This window comes from Procambarus clarkii, chromosome 90 (assembly GCF_040958095.1).
Source record: "Procambarus clarkii isolate CNS0578487 chromosome 90, FALCON_Pclarkii_2.0, whole genome shotgun sequence".
Classification (NCBI taxonomy): domain Eukaryota; kingdom Metazoa; phylum Arthropoda; class Malacostraca; order Decapoda; family Cambaridae; genus Procambarus; species Procambarus clarkii.
In genome coordinates this window covers 13,647,451-13,669,899 of record NC_091239.1, presented here as the reverse complement: position 1 = coordinate 13,669,899, position 22,449 = coordinate 13,647,451, and the positions used below count along the sequence as shown (strand labels likewise).

General features: G+C 43.3%; 1 protein-coding gene across 3 annotated transcripts; it reads right to left on the bottom strand.

Annotated features, from left to right (window-relative positions):
- Positions 1-496: 496 nt before the first annotated feature.
- LOC123746558 (AH receptor-interacting protein) lies at positions 497-18,349 on the bottom strand. 3 transcript variants are annotated; one of them, XM_045728140.2, is made up of 7 exons: positions 18,215-18,349; positions 17,030-17,118; positions 15,583-15,762; positions 14,675-14,849; positions 13,894-14,080; positions 5,962-6,104; positions 497-3,499 (listed from the first exon to the last, which is right to left on the bottom strand). In XM_045728140.2, the coding sequence occupies exons 2-7, from the start codon at positions 17,102-17,104 to the stop codon at positions 3,291-3,293; spliced, it is 969 nt and encodes a 322-aa protein (XP_045584096.1). In that variant the 5' UTR covers positions 17,105-17,118; positions 18,215-18,349; the 3' UTR covers positions 497-3,290. The 3 variants fall into 3 exon arrangements, with proteins under 3 accessions (XP_045584096.1, XP_045584098.1, XP_069174459.1); XM_045728142.2 differs by having other exon boundaries at positions 17,030-17,106; positions 18,215-18,334; XM_069318358.1 differs by having other exon boundaries at positions 17,030-18,349.
- Between the last annotated feature and the right edge of the window lie 4,100 nt (positions 18,350-22,449).

The window sequence follows — 22,449 nt, the reverse complement described above, 5'->3', positions numbered from 1 at the left end:
GTTGGCCTTTCACTTCTACTCTCAAGTGCACCTTACATCCTTCACTACATCATCACTGCAGTCAACATTACCATACCAACCTGGTGCGCTCTCTACAATCGCATCTTCAAGATAAAACTAGACTTTTTTAAAAAACGTGCTGGACCACCCGGGCTGTGGTGAGTATGTGGGCCGCTCCAAGCAACAGCCTGGTGGACCAAACTCTCTCAAGTCAAGCCTGGCCTCGGGCCGGGCTTGGGGGGTAGAACAACTCCCAGAACCCCATCAACCAGGTATCAAGCAGTCACACTTTTCATATCCACCTTTCATTACAATATCGTACCTTATATACATTACTCTATTTAGGATAAAACAAATTACTGTATTCATTTGTTCATTATAACAACTAACTACTGCTTTAAGTTATTAGTAATGTACATTTATATAAATAATTTTAATTATTTTGTAATAACTCCGATGATCCAAATGAACTATGAGGGAATGTTTAAACAAAAAATAATTAAATAACTTTTAATGAATAATCTTTGAATCTTATATACTGCGATACAATAGACATTATATGACTATACAAATATTCTGAAAATCAGCTTTCAAACACATAAATATCTAAACTATACAAACACAATAAATATATTGACTATGAATAGGAAACTAATCAATTGGCACAGTTAAATGTAATGTACATGCACATCTAATAATAAATTTATTGAAAGGTTACTTTGAGATGGTTCCGAAGATCACTATTCCCAGGGCCCGCTCTCTGGCCAGATCGCCTCCCACGTGTCACTGCAAGCGGACAGCACGCTGGACTTGTGATCCTGTGGTCCCAGGTTCGATCCTGGGCACCGGCGAGAAACAATTGGCAGAGTTTCTTTCACCCAATGCCCCTGTTACCTAGCAGTAAAATAGGTACCTGGGTGTTAGTCAGCTGTCACGGGCTGCTTCCTGGGGGTGGAGGCCTGGTCGAGGACCGGGCCACGGGGACACTAAAGCCCCGAAATTATCTCAAGATAACCTCAAGAACCCTTCACTGTTACAGTATTTGCAACTTGTATATTTTGGCTTGTGTTGCAAACCTAAGTGACAAATGAAGACACTTGGCATCAAGTGTCAATGGTATAATATCTCCTTTCTATATTAATAGAATCTGAATTATGTCCGGTGCATAACTGAACCATTTATATGTACCGTGCGATTTTCTATTTCTACAATTACTTTACAAAAATAGGGCAATAGGTGATCACATAGTTGTAAAGAACACTGATCAATGGCACATGAAGAATTATAAAAAAAAAAAGCAGCAGCATCATCGTCCGGCGGCGATGCAGTCTGCGACATAAATAAATTGACGGATGACCGCTGGCGAGCATGATGCGTCAAAATTTAAAATATTTGTTAAAATTATATTTTTTATCCGATCATTATCATACTAGTATTAAAATGTGCGCCTTTAGATTGTGAACAATTTGAAACCAAAATGAATGATGTAGCACGACAATTGAGGTCAGAACACTGGAAAGATTATAAATACTTGTGGTGATGAGCAACCAAAATGAAAATATTTGTTAAAATTCCATTTACTATTGGCTATTATGGTACTAGTTTTAAAATGTGCGCCTTTATATTGTGAACAATTTGACACCAAAATGAACGACGTAGCTCAAAAATTGAGGTCATATCTGGAAAGAGTACATACATTAATGTGGGTGTGCGCTCCCAGGAAATGACAGGCCCACCTTGGGGTGGGTTGGGAGTGTTAATATCAAATCTGGCGTGTAATTGTAATGCTTGCAGGTTTTACAACATTTGGCAGTACAGTATTAATTTATAATCCCAGCATTTATTACATAAAGTTGGTGCAATACTTTTTGGTTGATGTGGTAACTTGAAATACAATAGCACACACAAATTACATTTGACTTAGTAACTAATCATTGCACAAATGTTACACAAATAGTTATAATATACAGTGAATACATTACACTAGCATGGCTAAGACTAATAACCAACCCCCACACACATATAAGGTCACTTTCCATACACTTAGGAAATCACAATAGCATGATATAGCTTTGCGAAAACCACTGGAGAAGGACGGGGATTGAACCAGTGTCGTGGATTATGGCGCGCATTGACCATGATGCTGGTTCGATTTCCCCAATCCTGCTCCAATGGATTTTGCAAAGGTCACTTTCATTTCATGTGTGGGTTGGGTTACTTAAATTCTAACTAGAATCAAGCAATACAATGATTGGCATAAGAAATAAACTCAATATCTGGTATAATTTTGACTATAACCTACCTAATTTACTGTAGCATTTTCAGTAATGAGTCAAAGATTATATAGGTTATGCCAACAATGTATATCACATAACAGGATGTCTTTGACAACATCATAAAATGGTGGAAATGATTCCATAACGTAAGATTAAGATGACAACGTAAGATTAAGATGACATCATTCCATGTTGCACATACATCTGGGAACAAAGCATCATAGGTAAGACACTGTATATACTGTATACATAAAATACATATTTTTCTTTCAAGGAGTTTACTGACTTTGTCATAATCTGTAGGTGAAAACTGTCACACAAACTAATGTGTCAAAAGAAAATTACATCGAGATGAATTTCCTATTTACTTAAATAAAAGGCCACCAAGTAGCTGACTTAAAGTTGTTCAACCAAACCGGACACTTCGTTCAAGAGAAAGTAATTAAAATAAAAGATTATTTGTGCACAATGATTATTTGTTGCTTTAACCTCATTACTACAAAATTACCTTAATTTATCTCTTTGCAATGTGTTAATCCTTATAATAAGTTAAAAATATTTGGAACAATCGGAGATATTGTTTAAAATGTTTAACGCTTCTTTTTGAGGGTGTTTATGCCACAGCCGAGTCACAAACTTTGAAATATCGAGTCATATAATAATAAAATATCGGGTCATGAAATAACTTTACTATAAGGACAGCTGTTAGGCTTGCTTCTTAAGATTTACCATTAAAATTTGTCTTAAATAGGCAGAAACTGTGGCTTTGATGTTCACTGATGGTACACAACATCTGAATATCACTAGTGAAGAAATTTTATGAAATAAACGTTTTATATTCAAAGACATGTACATTATATTTGCAAGTCTTCTGGGTACAAAGCACACTGCAAAATTAAATGTGATTTTGTCCATTGGAATAAGTCCAATGGAAGAAGTGTTAGATGCAGTTACATATCCTGAACATGTAAAGCTTTTGGCATTTATATACAGTAACAACAAAGTTGTTATCAATTATGAGGAGCTAAACAACTTTTTGTATGCACTCCTGTCATGCATAGTTTTTTCTGATTCCATATTAGCTAACTGAGATAGTAATTTCCTACAACCAGGAGACACAGTAGCATCCAGCCTGGCAGCCTTTTCCAAGTCCTTTCGAGCTTCAGCTGGACTGAAGACCTCGACATACGCACGCCCACGACGATAGAGCGCTTTCACATTATCTGAGCAGCAAAAATAAATCATTTACTATAATAAAAATGTACTTTAATACTAAAACTACTAGTATTAATTTTTTATTAACAATTGGCTCTTAACAAGCTCTTACTAATAATTGGTTATCAAAAGCAAAAGCCAAATAATTAACTACTGGGGGTGACTGAGAAAGGCACAGCCATCTCCACCTCGAACCACTGAGACTTTGATGGCAAGACTCTACATAACAAAAGTTCCACATAATTAAGCATTGAAAGTAATGAAATGACCTTTCCTAGGCAGTGTTGGTAGCATCTTAAGACATTGGTGGTGGTACCACAGACACATCCACAAAACTAGCAGGTCTCTGGACTTATTTAGGCATCAAACACGAGGACCAATATCACATGTGCTCATAGCGTCATGTGAATTTGAGATAAAGGTCAAGATTGAAAAAGTACAGGTGGAGCAAAACATTCATTATATATTCAGAAAATATGGAAATTGGAATTAGTACTTTGCCCAATATCAGTAAGCTATGCACAAATATTCAAGTGAATCACCGGATGGCAGCTCAAGTCACTCAACTGCCTGATTTTCTTACTCATGCGCCACCTCCAATCCCACCCACTTTCCCTTCCCGATCCCCACAGGTAAGAAGAGCAGGTATTGGGAGGCTTAAAAAAAAAAAAAAAAAAAAAAAAAAAAAAAAAATTCTTGACAATCAATACTTGATATGAGGACTGGCTTTCAGTAGTTCCCCAAAGTATACTCATAATAGCACCTTGGAAAAGCAACCATCTCTGAGTTTTAAGGAACAAATTAATAAGAAAAACAAAGCTAGAGGACTGACCTGACCTGTAGTGAGAAGGGCAGAAACCCAGGACTTGGAGAAGGACGAACTGAGTGACTGAGAAGGTGGCCAAGTGCCACATAGGCACTTAGTCATAGACATAGGCCACATAGGCATAGACATAATTACATTTAAAAGATAACAGGCAGTCAGCATTCTGTTAGACCACCAGAATCTTTGAGCTAAACATGTAAGTTGTAGGCATATTAGCAAAGAAGGCAATAATAACAGCATACTTATATACAAAGATATATTTAAGGGGAACTGAATTTAATCACCAGATGGATAACATGAGAAAGCCTGACCTTAGAACTAGATGCCAGGGAAGAGAGATTGTCACAGAATGCAACAGCTTGGGATGTGTGTGTTACATGCAATTAACACCACACCACAGCAACAGGACAGAGGACATGATGCACCCCAATGAACAAACCACCAGAGGACCTCTACAAAAAGCAGAGTACTCATTCTTGACCAAAAATGAAAAATAAGGTTAAAGAAGGAGATAGTTTTCCAAAAGATGAAAAGAACAAAACCCTTTTCTTGCAGAGAACATGAAATTTGCAATAATGACTATTAAAAGAAAGAACTAACAAGAAAGCCACCTTAAAAAAGTATGCCTCAGCCGAAGAAAACACCAAAAAGTGTCTTGTAACTTTCCACATTTCTAGCAGATAGTTCACCTTGTTAGTGGGTTGATCTGTGAACCTTGCAGGCATCCCACCCTATTGAAGAGGGCAAGGCAGTCCTGAAAAGATTCTTGTTCCCAGTGTGTCAGGACTATCACAGGAGCCTGATGTATCCAGTTTTTGCCCAAAACGCTGTGCGTATTAGTGGCATTAGGCATAGTATATACTAGCACTCTCTAGAAATACCATATTTACATCCTCAAACAAAACCCAGAATCATGCAAAGTAGATGACTTACAGTCTCCAAAACAAGAAAAGAAAATGACCAGCACCAAGCACTGGCACAAGATCAAGTCCTGCGGCAGTAGCATAATTCAACAGGAACTGTACCGCACTGAAGGCAACACTTGCCAAGATAAAAGACTAGTTACCTTGCCATGAAGAGAACACAAAGGCATGGAACCCCTTGTGCTGAGACACCAGTCAACTTTACTAAAGTGACGACTGCACAGCTGGGTATGACTGAGTGGACTGTCAAGTGATGACTTAGTGAACTGTCAAGTGATAACTGAGGGCTGCTAGGTCCCCTGATCCTGATGTAGTGGCCTCTGCTGTCACCTGGTGACGGCCCATCAATGGAGCAGCTAATTACTAACCAGTAGAGTGATGATGGGTTAGCCTCCCGATTACGACAAGACCATTTGAAAAATTACTCACCTTGGTAGGGTAGTAGGTCATTTGTGAATTTGGCATGTGAACTGTGTCCTGGGTGGAGCATAGGGCTCTGGCTCATGGAGTACTCGAGGGATGCTGGTTCAAAATTCAATCCTTGATATGAAAATATTTTTGTAACTTTACCGGAACCAGAATTGTTAGATTATCTTGCTTATCCAAATTCTTGATCCCTCTGACACATCTGGAGACCTGTTGAATCAAGCTCCATTTTTTTCATATATTGTACATCTTTGTTTTCTTCTGAATTCTTAATGAGTTTATCACTACCACCTACCTGGATCTTTCTCCAAAACTGTAGTACAGTGTTCTATAACCGCATAGTATTCTCCTCGTATGAGTTGACATTGAGAGAAGTTCAGAAGTAGAGGCATCTTCATCTCATTAAGCTTCAACCATTCTTCATCATTAGGTTTCTCTCTGTGGATATATATGTGCTTTATCCGTAATAGTGGCTCACAAATAAATATTGGCAATAATAAGCATTTAACATTACATGAAGTAAGGTACTGTAAGTCATACAAGCTGGCATATTTCAGATGCTTTCTTCTTTCTGGACAGCTCAGCTAATTACAAGTCCTACATTGTGGTGCACATGACAAAAAATAGTTCACAAGCTAATAAAAATTATTCGAGCACAGGAGGTAATCCCACAGTGGTAACACTGTGCCAGTAGTTTCAAAGCGTTATATGACATAGAGTGCTGGGAAGACGGGATACCACGAGCGTAGCTCTCATCCTCTAACTACACTTAGGTAATTACACTGCAGTCTACACAGAAAGGAACTCAAGATAACCTCAAGATAACACACTTGTCCTGGTCCTCGTGAGCTATTTGGTGAGGGTTCAAGTCTTGACCCAAGGAGGAATGAAAAGCCATCAGTCCTTAAATGTTCGTTCTTGTTCACCCATCAGTAATTAGGTACCTGGTTGTTAAATACAGTAATAGGAATCTACCAAATTGACAAAAGAGGAATTGCTAGAAAAGCTATGGGTGCTAATGGCTTTACAAGATTGTAAGAACTCTAGTATAAATATAAAAACAAATTCTTGAAACCATCAACTTCAAGAACAAGAGGACAGAAATTCAAGCCAAGGACATAAAGGTGCCAACAAAATATTAGAAAGTTTTCTTGTGCAAACAGAGTGGTAGACGGTTGGAACAAGTTAAGTAAGGTGGTGGTGGAGGCCAAAACCATCATTAGTTTCAAAGAGTTATATGACAAAGAGTACTGGGAAGACGGGGCACCACAAGCGTAGCTCTCATTCTGTAACTACACTTAGGTAATTAGTATATGTTAGGTTGATATCAAGTACCCCTCCCCCCCATCTCGAATTACTGACTTTTTCCAGGATACAACCCCACAACAAGCTGACTAACTCATGGGTACTTATTTACTGCTAGGTGGACAGGGGCATTAGGTGATAGGAAAAGCACCCAACCACTTCTATCCCATCCACGATTCGAAACCGTAATTCTCAACTATGAGTTAAGAACAAACCTGACTACTACTGTTACGGTGCCCTCTCCTATTTCTTTCGTTTGCCGGCTTTAAGAGTCATATCAGCTCTCCCTACTGATTCTCTGAGGTTCAGGGAGTCTAATGATATATGTGGCGACCAAACCGGCTGCCATTTAATGGAAGGAGGTTATATTATAAGTTGTAAATAAAGGAAAATTGGCGCCCTGTTATAAAATGAAACAGTATCCCCTAAGGCAGATATGACCTTGTGGAAGGGACACTATGCCGATCGCGGATTGGCCGACGTAGGTCGCGGGCGACAAATCAGGGCCCGCCATGACGTCACCGAGTGCCCCGGGCGGCGCCAACGTCAGAGTTGTACTGACCGTGGAAGCGACAGGACGCGCGTCGGTCTGCTCTCAAAGATTGGAGGCTCTGCAAGCCTTGTTCAGTGGATTGAGCTGGCCTGCGCAGACCACCACAGTTATTGGAGACCCTGCGCTTCTGGGAAGCCAAAGAGGAACCAAGTTCAGTGAGCAGAGAAGTGCCAAACTTGGAAAACAGTCGGCGACGACGCTGGGCGGCGCCGCTGGCTGGACGTTGAGGTCTGAAGGGTGGGCGAGCAAGCCCAGCTGTGACTGGGGTCACATCCACTGAGAATCTTGGAAGGACGACACAGTGCCTAGGACAAGGAGCGACGCCCTGTGGGAGAGGCGAGTGTGGGGGAAAGATAGTGATTAGCTCAGCGCCCATCGATGAACCAGGATTGGGGCAGCTGAACCTCAGGGATTGGAACGGCGATGACGCGAAGGTTTCACGACTCCTGAGGACCTGTGGAACGCCCTGGATCGTCGAGGATCGACCCAAGGAAGCGTGGGAACCTCACACCATCGAGGGACAGGCGTCGTGAGCCAGGAGTGTAAGGTAGATCATTTTCCCTCCCATTACCCCTTGTATGAGTAGGCTAGTTAGGCCACAATATTTACTTGTGTATGTGGCAGCAAGACTTTATTGCTTTAATGGTAGAATAGGCTGCAATGCAGCTTGTGTCCAGGACTGTCAGAGAGGACAGTGTGTATGGATGGCAGGACAGTGAAGAAGAGGTGCCGACGTGGTGAAGAGGCCCTCCTGTGAGAGTGTGAGACTCCTGTCTTCCCGCCCATTTGAAGGAGTGTTGGAGGTCGTGGAAGAAGAGGCTGACGACCTCCAGACTCATTATCCATATTCCATATTCATGTATTACTTGTGATTGTGTGTGTGTGTTCATGTAACTTGCGTCAGTAAATCCACACATTTTATTACTGTGTTTGAGTGTGCCTCCATTTGTGATATCTCTCTATGAGCATACATTTTCTGGCTACAAACGATATATGATACACCCACTGAACTGCATTGCTGGGGTGCAGATATAATAACCCAGCTGGCGACCTTGCTAAGAGGAAGATAGAGAAGACAGGCGGGAAAGGAGTTCCTGCAACCTTTTTTTTGTCTGGCAGGCAAGACTCAGGGAGGTTATGGTTATAGGTAAGCCTGAGTCTTCCTTCACTCCCCCACGGGTCTAGGCCGGAACTGTTAAAAGCAGTTTCCCCGTGGTTGACTGAAGGGCTTCCAGGGTGAATCAGTGGCACCCCTTTGTGGTGGAAGCAAAGACCTGCGGAGGTGGGCATTGTTGGTCCTATCTTGTGTGACCAAGGAGACTCCGGTGAATCCAGGGAGTCGGAGGGGATGAGTATTTGGGCCTTTTGAGCCCCAAGCAGCCGAGTGTTAGCAGAGCCCCGGACCGCCCACCCCCACGTGACAAGAGAACTGGCGACCTTGCCAGGATAAGAACCCCAGTAGCCAAGGACTGGGAACTTCGCCAGGAAGCGTGGATCAAGCTACAGTGTGGACCAAATTGCAAGACAAGTGTTGCCAGGGTACTAATACAGTGTGGCCAGTGAATTCGGTGGTACTGTTACTCAACCAGCTAAGGGACTGAAACGGTGAAATTAGTGCCTACTAACTTGTCTGTGCTGTCGTGTATGCTCAATGATATAGAGATGGAGGAAGACGAAGTAAAGAAATTTATTGACACAAGGGACGAGAGAATTTTGGAAGAGTGTACCAAGGCCCAGCTCCAACAAGTGGCAAACCACTTTGGGATCAGGTTGAGGACGACTAAGGTAGCGGAGCGAAGGATAGAGATCATGGCACAGCTCACAGCTCGAGAGGAAGCGACGGGAGAGGAGCCATCTCAAGAGGAGCCGTCCCGAGGAGAGCCGTCGCAAGGTGAACCGTCCCGACTAGGGCCACCCCAAGCGCCTACCAGTGTGGAGAGAATTCACAGTGAACATGGGAGCAGTGGAAGGTCCAGCTGTAGTAAGAGGAGCCTGCAACTGGAAATAATGAAGATGCAACTGGAAGCCCAGCTGCGACGAGAGGAAAGAGAAGCGCAAATGCAGCGAGAGGAGCGAGAAGCACGGCTGCAGCTGCAGCGAGAGGAGCGAGAAGCTCGGCTGCAGCGAGAAGAAGGAGAGAGACGACTGCGACTGGAGGAGATAAAGGCAAAGAAAGAAGTCGAATTGCGTCGCGTTGAACGTGGTCTGCCCTCACTACCTGCACGGCGGGATGACCTCAAGGTAAGGGAACGTGACTTACCTACGTTCGAACCACAAGAAGCTGAGGCGTTCTTCGAACACTTTGAACGGATAGCGACTCTGAAGGAGTGGCCGGAAGATGATTGGGCTGCTCTGGTCCAGGGCAGGTTGACTGGAGAGGCCCGGGAAGCCTATAACATGCTGGACCTAGAGGAGTGTACTAGTTATGACGCGATTAAGAATGCGGTTCTCCACTCATTCCGGCTGACTCCGGAGATGTACCGGAAGCGGTTCAGAGAGTGTACAAGGGCGTCGGGAAAGACTTACGCCGAGACCGCCAGGGATATGGAACGGAAATTCCTACGATGGTTGAAGGAAGCGGAGTCGGTGGATGATATCAAACGACTGATAGTGATGGAGAAGTTTATGTCAGTGCTCCATCCTGAGTTGCGAGTAAGGGTGAGAGAGGCAGGTATTAAGGACCTGAAGGCTGCGGCGGATCGAGCCGACATGCTGGAGGAGGCACTACATATCAGGAGGGAGGGGCCGCCCAGACACTCGCCTTACCCAAGGTCGGGAGGGAACTTTAGGAGTTCAGGAGGAGCGAGGACGAGTGGGGACTCTCCCAAGAGTAGTGTGCCCGATGAAGTAACGTGGTTCAAGAGCTCAAGAGACGCGGGGAGGAAGCCCCAAGCTGTGGGCAGTGGACCTAACTCGGGAGCAAGTGCTGCAGTCCCGGATACGACGACAGGGAGTCCAAGGAGGACACAGGGGACGTCTGCAAGTGGTACCGCCAGAGTGACTGGCGAGTGGCCGCCCAGGGGAGGCAGCCGATGCTACAACTGTGGTGTGAGAGGACATTATGCCCGCGAGTGTGAGGAGCACCAAAGGAATGTAGGATTAATGTTGGAAGAGGAGAGAGTGTTTGTTCACACCCCATATTATAGTGGACCCAACGTGAATGGTTGGGAAATGAAGTTGGGTGAACATCCCTTCGTTTTCGGGGCCAACGTGAAGTTTGGAAAGTCAGACCCAGTGGAGGTTGCCGTGCTTCGAGATACGGGTGCTGACATAAGTATGGTGACCAGGAGTATTCTCCCCAAGGAATTTAATGATTCACCTGTGGGAGTGGTGAGGATACGCAGTGTGGGGGAGGAATACAGGTTGCCACTTCACGAAGTACAGCTGATTGCCGACTGCGGAGTCGAGAAAGCTATAGTAGCTGTAGCCCCTAAGTTACCCCTAGAGCATGTACAGATGGTGCTGGGTAATGACCTCGGAGGAGGCAGGATACAACCTGATTGGGCCAGGAGTGCCTATGTTGCAAGCAGCGGTACAACCCTGCCGGGTGAGGTATCGGTCGTTCCAGATGATAGAGAGGAAGCCGACTTTGCCAGGGAAAACGTCGCCAGAGACGACGACAACGAGGGCGAGAGTGCAGAGAGGTCGTCGGAGGTTGTGGAAAACCCCGACGGGGACCTCCGACTAAGCCTGATGATGCGTGTGGAGGAGTGGCGAGGAGCAGCTGTACAAACGCCTGGGGCGGTGAAGAGGCTGCAGACCGCACTCCCTCCATACAGAAACGTAAATAAAGTAAGCTCAGTGGATGAGCGAACGGCAGTGAGGGGCAGAGTGGAGGAGCCACGACGCAGTGCACCCTATGCCGGCCAGATGAATAGTGGTAGGTGCAAGATGAACCACCGTGGTGAGGTGGGCCACAGGGAGGTGGATGAGCCCAACCACGAACCGAAGAAGACGTCTGCAGGGAAGAGAATCTCGTGGAGGAGTGAAGATGTTCGTCGGGAACGAAGGAGCGAGTGGTATAGGAAAGGCAATACGAAGAAAGCAGGGAATAGGTACACCCAGGGTAGGCGCCAGCCTAACCAGAGGGGCATTGGGCCATCGCAAAAGCCTAGTGTGGAAGAGAGGGAGCTGCTGGATGGAGTACAGGTTACAAGTGCCACTGTGAGGAGACAACGCACCTACGGGAGAAGAGGAACCGAGAAGAGAGAAGATTGGCGAAGAGGAGATCATGGGAGGAAACATGGAGTACCTGTAGGACGCAATGGAAATGCAAGACTATCTCGGAGTGCACGACGCGGTGGAGGCGCTGCATGCACTGAATCTTACAGTGGTAACGAGCCGTGGGAGTACACTCGTAGCCACGGAGAGAGGATTTCTTGTAGGTGTTCAGGGAACACCCATCACACCCGGTACTATGCGAGGTGGAGATACAATGAGGCAAGTGACTGGCAAAGTGGTACGAGCCACGTCACCAACTGGAGGAGTGACACTTCAGGAACGGAGGGAGCAAGAGTATAGGTTGCCCTCTTGAGTGCTGCTCTTCCGATATGACTCTTATTTTAAGGGGAGGGGTATGTTACGGTGCCCTCTCCTATTTCTTTCGTTTGCCGGCTTTAAGAGTCATATCAGCTCTCCCTACTGATTCTCTGAGGTTCAGGGAGTCTAATGATATATGTGGCGACCAAACCGGCTGCCATTTAATGGAAGGAGGTTATATTATAAGTTGTAAATAAAGGAAAATTGGCGCCCTGTTATAAAATGAAACAGTATCCCCTAAGGCAGATATGACCTTGTGGAAGGGACACTATGCCGATCGCGGATTGGCCGACGTAGGTCGCGGGCGACAAATCAGGGCCCGCCATGACGTCACCGAGTGCCCCGGGCGGCGCCAACGTCAGAGTTGTACTGACCGTGGAAGCGACAGGACGCGCGTCGGTCTGCTCTCAAAGATTGGAGGCTCTGCAAGCCTTGTTCAGTGGATTGAGCTGGCCTGCGCAGACCACCACAGTTATTGGAGACCCTGCGCTTCTGGGAAGCCAAAGAGGAACCAAGTTCAGTGAGCAGAGAAGTGCCAAACTTGGAAAACAGTCGGCGACGACGCTGGGCGGCGCCGCTGGCTGGACGTTGAGGTCTGAAGGGTGGGCGAGCAAGCCCAGCTGTGACTGGGGTCACATCCACTGAGAATCTTGGAAGGACGACACAGTGCCTAGGACAAGGAGCGACGCCCTGTGGGAAAGGCGAGTGTGGGGGAAAGATAGTGATTAGCTCAGCGCCCATCGATGAACCAGGATTGGGGCAGCTGAACCTCAGGGATTGGAACGGCGACGACGCGAAGGTTTCACGACTCCTGAGGACCTGTGGAACGCCCTGGATCGTCGAGGATCGACCCAAGGAAGCGTGGGAACCTCACACCATCGAGGGACAGGCGTCGTGAGCCAGGAGTGTAAGGTAGATCATTTTCCCTCCCATTACCCCTTGTATGAGTAGGCTAGTTAGGCCACAATATTTACTTGTGTATGTGGCAGCAAGACTTTATTGCTTTAATGGTAGAATAGGCTGCAATGCAGCTTGTGTCCAGGACTGTCAGAGAGGACAGTGTGTATGGATGGCAGGACAGTGAAGAAGAGGTGCCGACGTGGTGAAGAGGCCCTCCTGTGAGAGTGTGAGACTCCTGTCTTCCCGCCCATTTGAAGGAGTGTTGGAGGTCGTGGAAGAAGAGGCTGACGACCTCCAGACTCATTATCCATATTCCATATTCATGTATTACTTGTGATTGTGTGTGTGTGTTCATGTAACTTGCGTCAGTAAATCCACACATTTTATTACTGTGTTTGAGTGTGCCTCCATTTGTGATATCTCTCTATGAGCATACATTTTCTGGCTACAAACGATATATGATACACCCACTGAACTGCATTGCTGGGGTGCAGATATAATAACCCAGCTGGCGACCTTGCTAAGAGGAAGATAGAGAAGACAGGCGGGAAAGGAGTTCCTGCAACCTTTTTTTTGTCTGGCAGGCAAGACTCAGGGAGGTTATGGTTATAGGTAAGCCTGAGTCTTCCTTCACTCCCCCACGGGTCTAGGCCGGAACTGTTAAAAGCAGTTTCCCCGTGGTTGACTGAAGGGCTTCCAGGGTGAATCAGTGGCACCCCTTTGTGGTGGAAGCAAAGACCTGCGGAGGTGGGCATTGTTGGTCCTATCTTGTGTGACCAAGGAGACTCCGGTGAATCCAGGGAGTCGGAGGGGATGAGTATTTGGGCCTTTTGAGCCCCAAGCAGCCGAGTGTTAGCAGAGCCCCGGACCGCCCACCCCCACGTGACACTACCTAGATCATTATGTTCCTACTACACTGATGAGTTGTACCTTAACATGAGTTGCTCAAGTCTGCCGAGAGCTTCAGAATACGCCTTGCTGGCAGCTTCGTAGTTTCTCTCCTTATATAAAGCATTGCCTTGCTCTTTTAGAGCTGGGATACTCTCAAGTCGTTCACTCTCGGTCATTGCCCAAAATTCCTTCTCGTATGATCCTGCTCCTGCCACTTTCACTAATTCTGAAGAGACAAAGAAAGCAAGTTGTGCCTGTATATGATTTAACAAGTGATATGTATGTAGTAAAATAGCAGACTAAATTGAATGAGAATGACAGATCCCATCCAAACATTATCAAAGAATGTCCTTGGAATCAATCTTAAAGATTCATCAGAATTTAAGTAATTTTTCCTTGAAACAACTTGATAAGGGTCCAGGATGGACTGAGACGTCACTACTTTAATTTTCTTCTCTTTTCTCGTGTGGGATGAGTTAATTATTTTCAGACATTATTGTGATTTATTTTCTGCAATAATAAGTATTTTTTACAGCAACCTAAAATATATTTCTTCGAAATTAATATTTATTATGTGCTAATTATGGTACAGTAAATGATATGTGCTCCATGATATGATTAAATTTAAGTTTCTCATAAAAGAAGTACAGTACAGTATTTCTACATTAAAAAAATCAGTTAGACAAGGAAATTTAATAATTGCTAATAAAACTACATACATATGAAAAGCAACTGCCACAAATAAGTGTATTGTACTCTCTGCATACTGAATGCATATTTTGCCAATATGTCTAATATAAATATAAAGCAATTTACTTACCAATTGTGAATTTCAAATCTTTGGGCGTTTTAACTAGCTCATCTAAATCTTGGTAACCGAGCCCTTCTTTAAATCCCATCCCACAGCAATGGTGTGGCTTTTTTTCTTTGTCAACTTTTGTTTCACCATATGCTTCTCGTAAGGTCTTGGATACTAGTGGATACGGAGAAAGCAACTGGAATTAACAGAAAACAACATGTACTGTACATAATGTTTTACCAAACGGAACAATAACTTAAGGATAATAAGATTCAGCTTCTTAATTCTTTGATCCAAATTCTTAAAGTTCTTTCTGAATGTTGTGATACAGACAATGTTTAAAACTAAGAATCTGTAGTAAATTTCAATAGGAACATATATGAATATACTGCATATACTGCATGAACATATGAATATACTGCACTGCACTGTACTTATTGATCATAAGAGCAGGAATAGGTGTATACTAGTTTTCATATACTATCTGTAGCAAGGAATTCCTAGCCTTAAGGTTGGAGTAACTGTAAATGCTTTGCTAAATGTATTTTGAATATCAATGCTATAAAGAGAACACAATTCTAAATATTAAAGTACAGTAAAGTATACATGAAGTTACATAAAAAAAGAGGAATTCTGTCAGGCATTTAGACATTTACATATCAGAGCTAAATATTTATAGAGACTATCAAAGAGTCGCACAAGGGCAAAATGTTCAGCTTTTCTATGATGTAACACGGACTGATAACAAAACAATTTAGTGTGCTGGTTGTGTAATAAATGCTGTGGTAAGACTCTCATCCGTGGTGTACATTACCAGTTAAATACTGTACAGTGAATTAATATAAACACATGCAGTATTTCCACAGGAAATTACAGTGTTCTTTTGTTTCATTCATTCATTAAACTGCTGCTTAAGCCCAGAAACTCACAGATTTGTCAATTGTGAATGAAGCCACCTCTCCCAGAATCATTGTGTGAATGCATGCTTCCAACACCTCCAATTTGAATTTTTTGCCCAAAATAAGTTCCACTGGTTTTGACCATCGATGACTATCATCAATAAGTTGTGGACTATCTTCACAGGTTTCGGTCTTGATGTGGAATGTAACCTGGTTTAGAAAAATTTAAAATTAGTCAGTTACACAATAAATAAATTTTACCTTTTCTATCTTGACTCATTTTGAAAACGAGTAGGTATCTCTAATGTAGATTTAGTTCACCTTATGGTTTCTCAAAGTTAGGGACAGGAAGTCTGCACTTAAGTTTATCGAGATGATCCCCTCCTCCCGGCCAACTATCGATGACCTCACCCCAGAATGCAACTCAGCAGTCTGCTAACTGAAGTTTCCTTTCACCTAATGCCACTGTTCAAGTAGTAGTAAAATAGGTAGCTGGGATTTAGGCTACTGTTGTGGGGTGCATCCTGGTGAAGGGGTTAGCCTAGGGAAACCTCGATAAACCTAAGAACAGGCTTCCTGTCACCAAAAATGGGAAATAAGGGAGCACTCTGGTAATTTGAACCAGCATTTTGGATCTCCAAAGATTTTTGCATAATAATATCATGTTATTTTGATTTTCTAGAAAATTCTTGAAATACTCCAAAGATAAATACTGGTAAACACGTCATCTACATTAAGAACAATGAGAACAAGTGTTATAGCTTGAGATGTTAATGTACAAATAATGTTGAGATGTTACATGAAAAGTAGTGAGTTCTTTCCTGTCAGCAGTTCTTCAGTCCTCTTCCTGCCAATGTTTCTGTGCATAGACTATTGACTATTTATCTGTAGATAAGCACATCTTGCTCATCAGTAGTTGAGTACTCTACAAAAATGCATTCAAGTCTTTGTAAAATTTTATCTGAGAATTGTGCTGACTGTAAAAGTAGAATAGTCTTTCAGGAGCTCAGTGGTAAAGTTGTTCCTTTTGTTTGTCCATGGACGTTGCATCGGTGGGAAGACTTGCACTAAATTTATATTGTGAGAAGGAATATGAATAGCAAAGATGATCTGTGCAAACTTTAAATTCTATTCATGTAACATCTCAACATTATTTGTACATTAACATCTCAAGCTATAACACTTGTTCTCATTGTTCTTAATGTAGATGACGTGTTTACCAGTATTTATCTTTGGAGTATTTCAAGAATTTTTCAACTCTTACAATATAACTTCCCTAGTGATTGTCTGGTCATATAATATTAGTACTAAAAATAAAGGCTATTGTGAATGTTTAAAAGGTTGGTTAGGTAAAAATTTGAAATGGAGAACACATAGTCATGTAATCAATAAAGTTGAACAGTTCTGTTCATATGGTGAACTTAGTAATTATTAATACTCTTAAGCAGTGAACTAAGCATGAATCACGAAAAATTACCTTGGTTCCATCATTGTAGTCGCTTTTTCCTTTTCCTTGATACAATATTTTCTTCTTAATCAGACCATTATCCATATCTGAAAAATTACCTAAAAAAATATTTTGGCTACAAATTTGATACTCATACACCTCTTTTTTCTTGCTTCAGTCAACGTTCATTTTACCGGCAGAGCGCCTGGATTTGCCAACAAGACTCTGGGTTTAACCTTGTAGCTTTTTTGCTATCTTTGCTATGCTGTATGTGCTTTGTGCCTGAGGGCTTGTAAAGGCTGATACGAGTTGTGACAACAGTCACAACTGTTGGTATTCTTATAAAATGGAATCGTGTAAGTTGGGGGGTGTCGTGTGGGCTGGTAGAGTGCTGGTTGTTGGTGATGTCCGGTAGTGTACTGGTAGAGTGCTGGTTGTTGGTGATGTCCGGTAGTGTACTGGTTGCTGGTGACTGGTTATGTCCAGTAGTGTGCTGGTTGGTGGTGACTGGTTATGTCCAGTAGTGTGCTGGTTGGTGGTGACTGGTTATGTCCGGTAGTGTGCTGGTTGGTGGTGACTGGTTATGTCCAGTAGTGTGCTGGTTGGTGGTGACTGGTTATGTCCAGTAGTGTGCTGGTTGGTGGTGACTGGTTATGTCCAGTAGTGTGCTGGTTGGTGGTGACTGGTTATGTCCAGTAGTGTGCTGGTTGGTGGTGACTGGTTATGTCCGGTAGTGTGCTGGTTGGTGGTGACTGGTTATGTCCAGTAGTGTGCTGGTTGGTGGTGACTGGTTATGTCCAGTAGTGTGCTGGTTGGTGGTGACTGGTTATGTCCGGTAGTGTGCTGGTTGGTGGTGACTGGTTATGTCCAGTAGTGTGCTGGTTGGTGGTGACTGGTTATGTCCAGTAGTGTGCTGGTTGGTGGTGACTGGTTATGTCCAGTAGTGTGCTGGTTGGTGGTGATTGGTGATATCCGGTAGTGCTGGTTGGTGGTGACAGGTTATGTCCGGTAGTGTACTGGTTAGTGGTGACAGGTAACGTCCGGTAGTGTACTGGTTGATGGTGACTGGTGATATCCAGTAGTGTACTGGTTGATGGTGACTGGTGATATCCAGTAGTGTACTGGTTAGCGGTGACAGGTGACGTCCGGTAGCGTTACTGGTTGATAACGGGTAATAACCAGAATTACGTCGTTTATCTTTGACGACTAATACACCTAGGCAACGACGTAAACCCTCTCTTCCTGTTAACGGGTCTCCTGGAGTATTCAGCTTGACTTCTACTTAGCTGTCCTAAGCTTCTACATGAGAGGAGAGGCTCCTGACGACAACAGCTGATCAGTTGTTGTGATGGCGGCGACCGCTCGCTTAAGGTACGGTGTTGGTCTTCCCAGTTTCTGTGAAGCGCAAATAAATACAAATACAAAATACAAATATTTATTCAGGTAAAGTACATACATACAAGGTTATCGCCCCTAAATCAACAACAACATACATACAAGGTGAAATACAAAAGTTGATGGATTTATAGATAGAGCTAGTACATACAATGGCTAAAGCCACTATTACGCAAAGCGTTTCGGGCAGAAACGCTTTTAAGTTAAACTTAACTATTCGATAAATTTAATTATTTCATTTTGGTAAATTGTAGCTTTAACCTAAATTTACCTGAGAGCTAGTGCCATTAGTGACCCTTCAGGCCACTAACACTAGTCGCCTCGACGAGAACAGGAAGCTAGGCGGCGGATTGTCGGAATTCCCCCCCCCCCCCATTTGCCTTCAAATTTGCGTTAATAATATGTTTTGTTTGGGACAGGCAGTCTGTATTCATCTAGTTGTGCTTGCAGGGGTTCAGCTCAGGCTCTTTCGGCCCGCCTCTCAACTGTTAATTAAACAACTAAATTTTTTTTCCACACACGCACATCCATGAAGCAGCTTATAGCAGCTGTCTAACTCCCATTATTTTATTATTTTACATATAATACATACATTTATGTATTTTACATATTTTATTTATTTATTTATATATATACAAGATTTCTTGCATACTAGTACAGCCACTAGCACGCATAGCGTTCCGGGCAGGTCCTTAATCCTAATTTTCCCCCGAATACGACCCTCCAAATCGTTTAACAATATCTACCCAAACCTACTAAAATATAACTGACCTACAATTGAAACGACCCAGCGATTGTACCTCAAGTGATACTGGTAATGTGTTCCATAAATCCACCATCCCATTTCCACACCAGTTAGTTTTCGTATTGACAGACAAGGCGTTTAATTATGAAACCGGGTAACAAAGGCATAAGAGACAATAGACGGAGCGGTACAATGTGAAGTGGCGCCAAATTTTTTTCCCGCCGTTTTCTTTGCGCGGTAAACATCTGGAGGGTGAGGTGGGGCGGGGTATGTGGTCTTTGTGTGGCGGTGAGCATTATTATTATTATTATTATTATTAATGGCTAGTGGGCGCTTCAAGAACAAGACGTCACTAAGGAAGCGACCCAAAAAAATGACAAAATGACAAAGAGCAACCGAATTCTGACTCACTGCACATATTTGGAGTTTGAAATTACGACTTTTTATACCGAAAATATGCCAATTACTGAAAACAGCGATGGGTCACATTTTGCCCAAACCCCCCTGCAGTTTTCAAAATATCCCAAATCTGACTCCTGAGCCATATTTTGGAACCAAATTCTGGCTCTCTGCACTTATTTGGAGTTTGAAATTACGACTTTTTATACCGAAAATATGCTAATTACTGAAAACGGCGATAGGTCACATTTTGCCCAAACCCCCCTACAGTTTTCAAAATATCCCAAATATCCCAAATCCGACTACTGAGCCATATTTTGGAGCCAAATTCTGGCTCTCTGCACATATTTGCAGTTTGAAATTCCGACTTTTTATACCGAAAATATGCCAATTACTGAAAACGGCGATGGGTCATATTTTGCCCAAACCCCCCTGCAGTTTTCAAAATATCCCAAATCCGACTCCTGAGCCATATTTTGGAGCCAAATTCTGGCTCTCTGCACATATTTGCAGTTTGAAATTCCGACTTTTTATACCGAAAATATGCCAATTACTGAAAACGGCGATGGGTCATATTTTGCCCAAACCCTCCTGCGTTATTTTTGAACCGAATTCACACTTGGAGACTAGGTGCTTGCTAGCATCGCCAAACTTTGCACGGTGAATGATCTCGGGTATGAGACGATCATAGTCTAGCCAGGGTAGGTTATATTGATCCTATTAAGAAGAGGTAGGGCCTAGCAGTAACTTCCCCTTCCCTACTCATGAAATTATTGAAAAAAAGGTTGTCGATTCCCTAGATTTCTTAACTTGAAAACGAATTGAGATTTAGACTAGCTGGCCCACACTAGCCGGATACTCCCTTCACACTAGCTGGCCACACTAACCGGTTACTCCCTTCACACTAGCCGGATACACCCTTCACACTAGCTGGCCCACACTAGCCGGTTACTCCCTTCACACTAGCCGGATACACTCTTCACACTAGCTGGCTCACACTTCCTAGTTTTCCACCACCATCTGGGATCATTTATACGCAAATATCCCCCCCCCCCTCCCAGGGTCACTCCTCTCCGCTCCACCAATCAGAGGCCAGACAATCTACTCAACCACTCATTATCATAATTCTGCCATTTGTTCCCTTATCGTGCTGGTAATCTAGGTGACTCCACGGGTCTTAATAATTCCTCTTCCCTTATGCACAAACTCATAGTTATTTTCTATATATATATTTCTCTACATTAAAAGATAATAATGAGAATTTTGTATGTGGGTTTTTTCTAAAGATTTTTATATTTGTTTTTGAGGTTAAAGTTTCGTGCGGAAAATGTTGGAACGTGTGTGTGTGGTTTGAGGAAATATGTGTTAATAATTTTTAGAAGTATATGTGATACTCGTACGTCTGGGGACAGGTGGACAGCAGCTATAGATAAGGGGGGGGGGTGGAAAATTCCACTCATCATGTTAATATTTTGTAAGGAATTGGAACTGGTGGAACTAGTTCAGGGAACAGTGGAAGCTAAGAAGGTGGAGGATGTCTGTCTGTCCAATGATGTTATCACGGGAAGAGTTACAGATAAGAGCATCAACATTTGAGACCAGGTTAGTCAGCAGATTAAGGGCAGTTCCACCAGCATGAAACAACATTTGGAACAATCAACTGATTACGTATTAGGTATATCAAGGATAATGAAAGATAAGTTCTTCTCTTGCAAGGCTTTGCAATCACAAAGAAGGCGTAAGTTATATCCCGATTCTTGGATGAGTTTTTTGAGAAGCATCAGATGAAGTGAGGAAAATGCAGGGGTCTCTCCCTGAAGGCTAAATGATCCTTCTGTATCTTTACTATCCGGCAGACATCTTCAATCGCCTGAATGACCTCAACTTGTCTACGCAACGTTCAATTGCTAATAGCCGTTGTGTAGATAGAGTAGAAGCCATCAAGAAGATCTCCCTCTGGACCGAACAAACTATAAGCAGTTGGTTTGCTCAAAACGACCAGTAGTTTTCAAAATACGATGCCTGTCGGAAAAACGACTCTTGACCGTTATTTTTGAGCGGAATTCCGGTTCGTTACACATATTTGAAATTTGAAATTACGACTTTTTATACCGAAAAAAATCCAATCAGTGAAAACGGCGATGGGTCAGATTGATCACAATCACAAAATACAGTCAGTACTCGACACCATTCACTGCCTCACCATCACAACATAGCTCACAGTCTTAAGATTAGCCTCAGAAAACTAAACTCGCGTATAGTGAGAACTTTTCCATCACATTCAGCCAAAAATATCCACCCCACAGGACGCTGGGAGTTACTCTCAAGATTTTGTCTTGGTTCGCTTGTTTAGCTTCAGTTTTGTCGAGTAGGAGCGCAAATACTCCCAAGTTGGAGTCCCACTCGAGGCGAGAAGTTCTGATGCTGTTGGTTCAGAGATGTTGTCGCTTCCTGATGGGCTGGAAGATGACGGCTGTTGACTGACGGTAAAATGACAGTTGCTTGATGTGCAGGAACCGGGCCTTCACGTGGGGAACCTGTCGAAACCTGCAAAGTCTGAAACCTGCAAAGTCTGAAACCTGCAAAGTCTGAAACCTGCAAAGTCTGAAACCTGTAAAGTCTGAAACCTGTAAAGTCTGAAACCTGGAAAGTCTGAAACCTGTAAAGTCTGAAACCTGCAAAGTCTGAAACCTGTAAAGTCTGACACCCACAAAGCCTAACAGCCCACAAAGCCTAACAGCCCACAAAGCCTAACACCCACAAAGCCTAACACCCACAAAGCCTGACAACCCACAAAGCCTGACCACCAACAAAGCCTATAAAAAGCCTGACACCAATCATATTTCCTTACAGATGAAGCCTAATTTTTCAATTTAAAATTTTGTCTCGAATTTTTGAGCTCGTAAAAGCG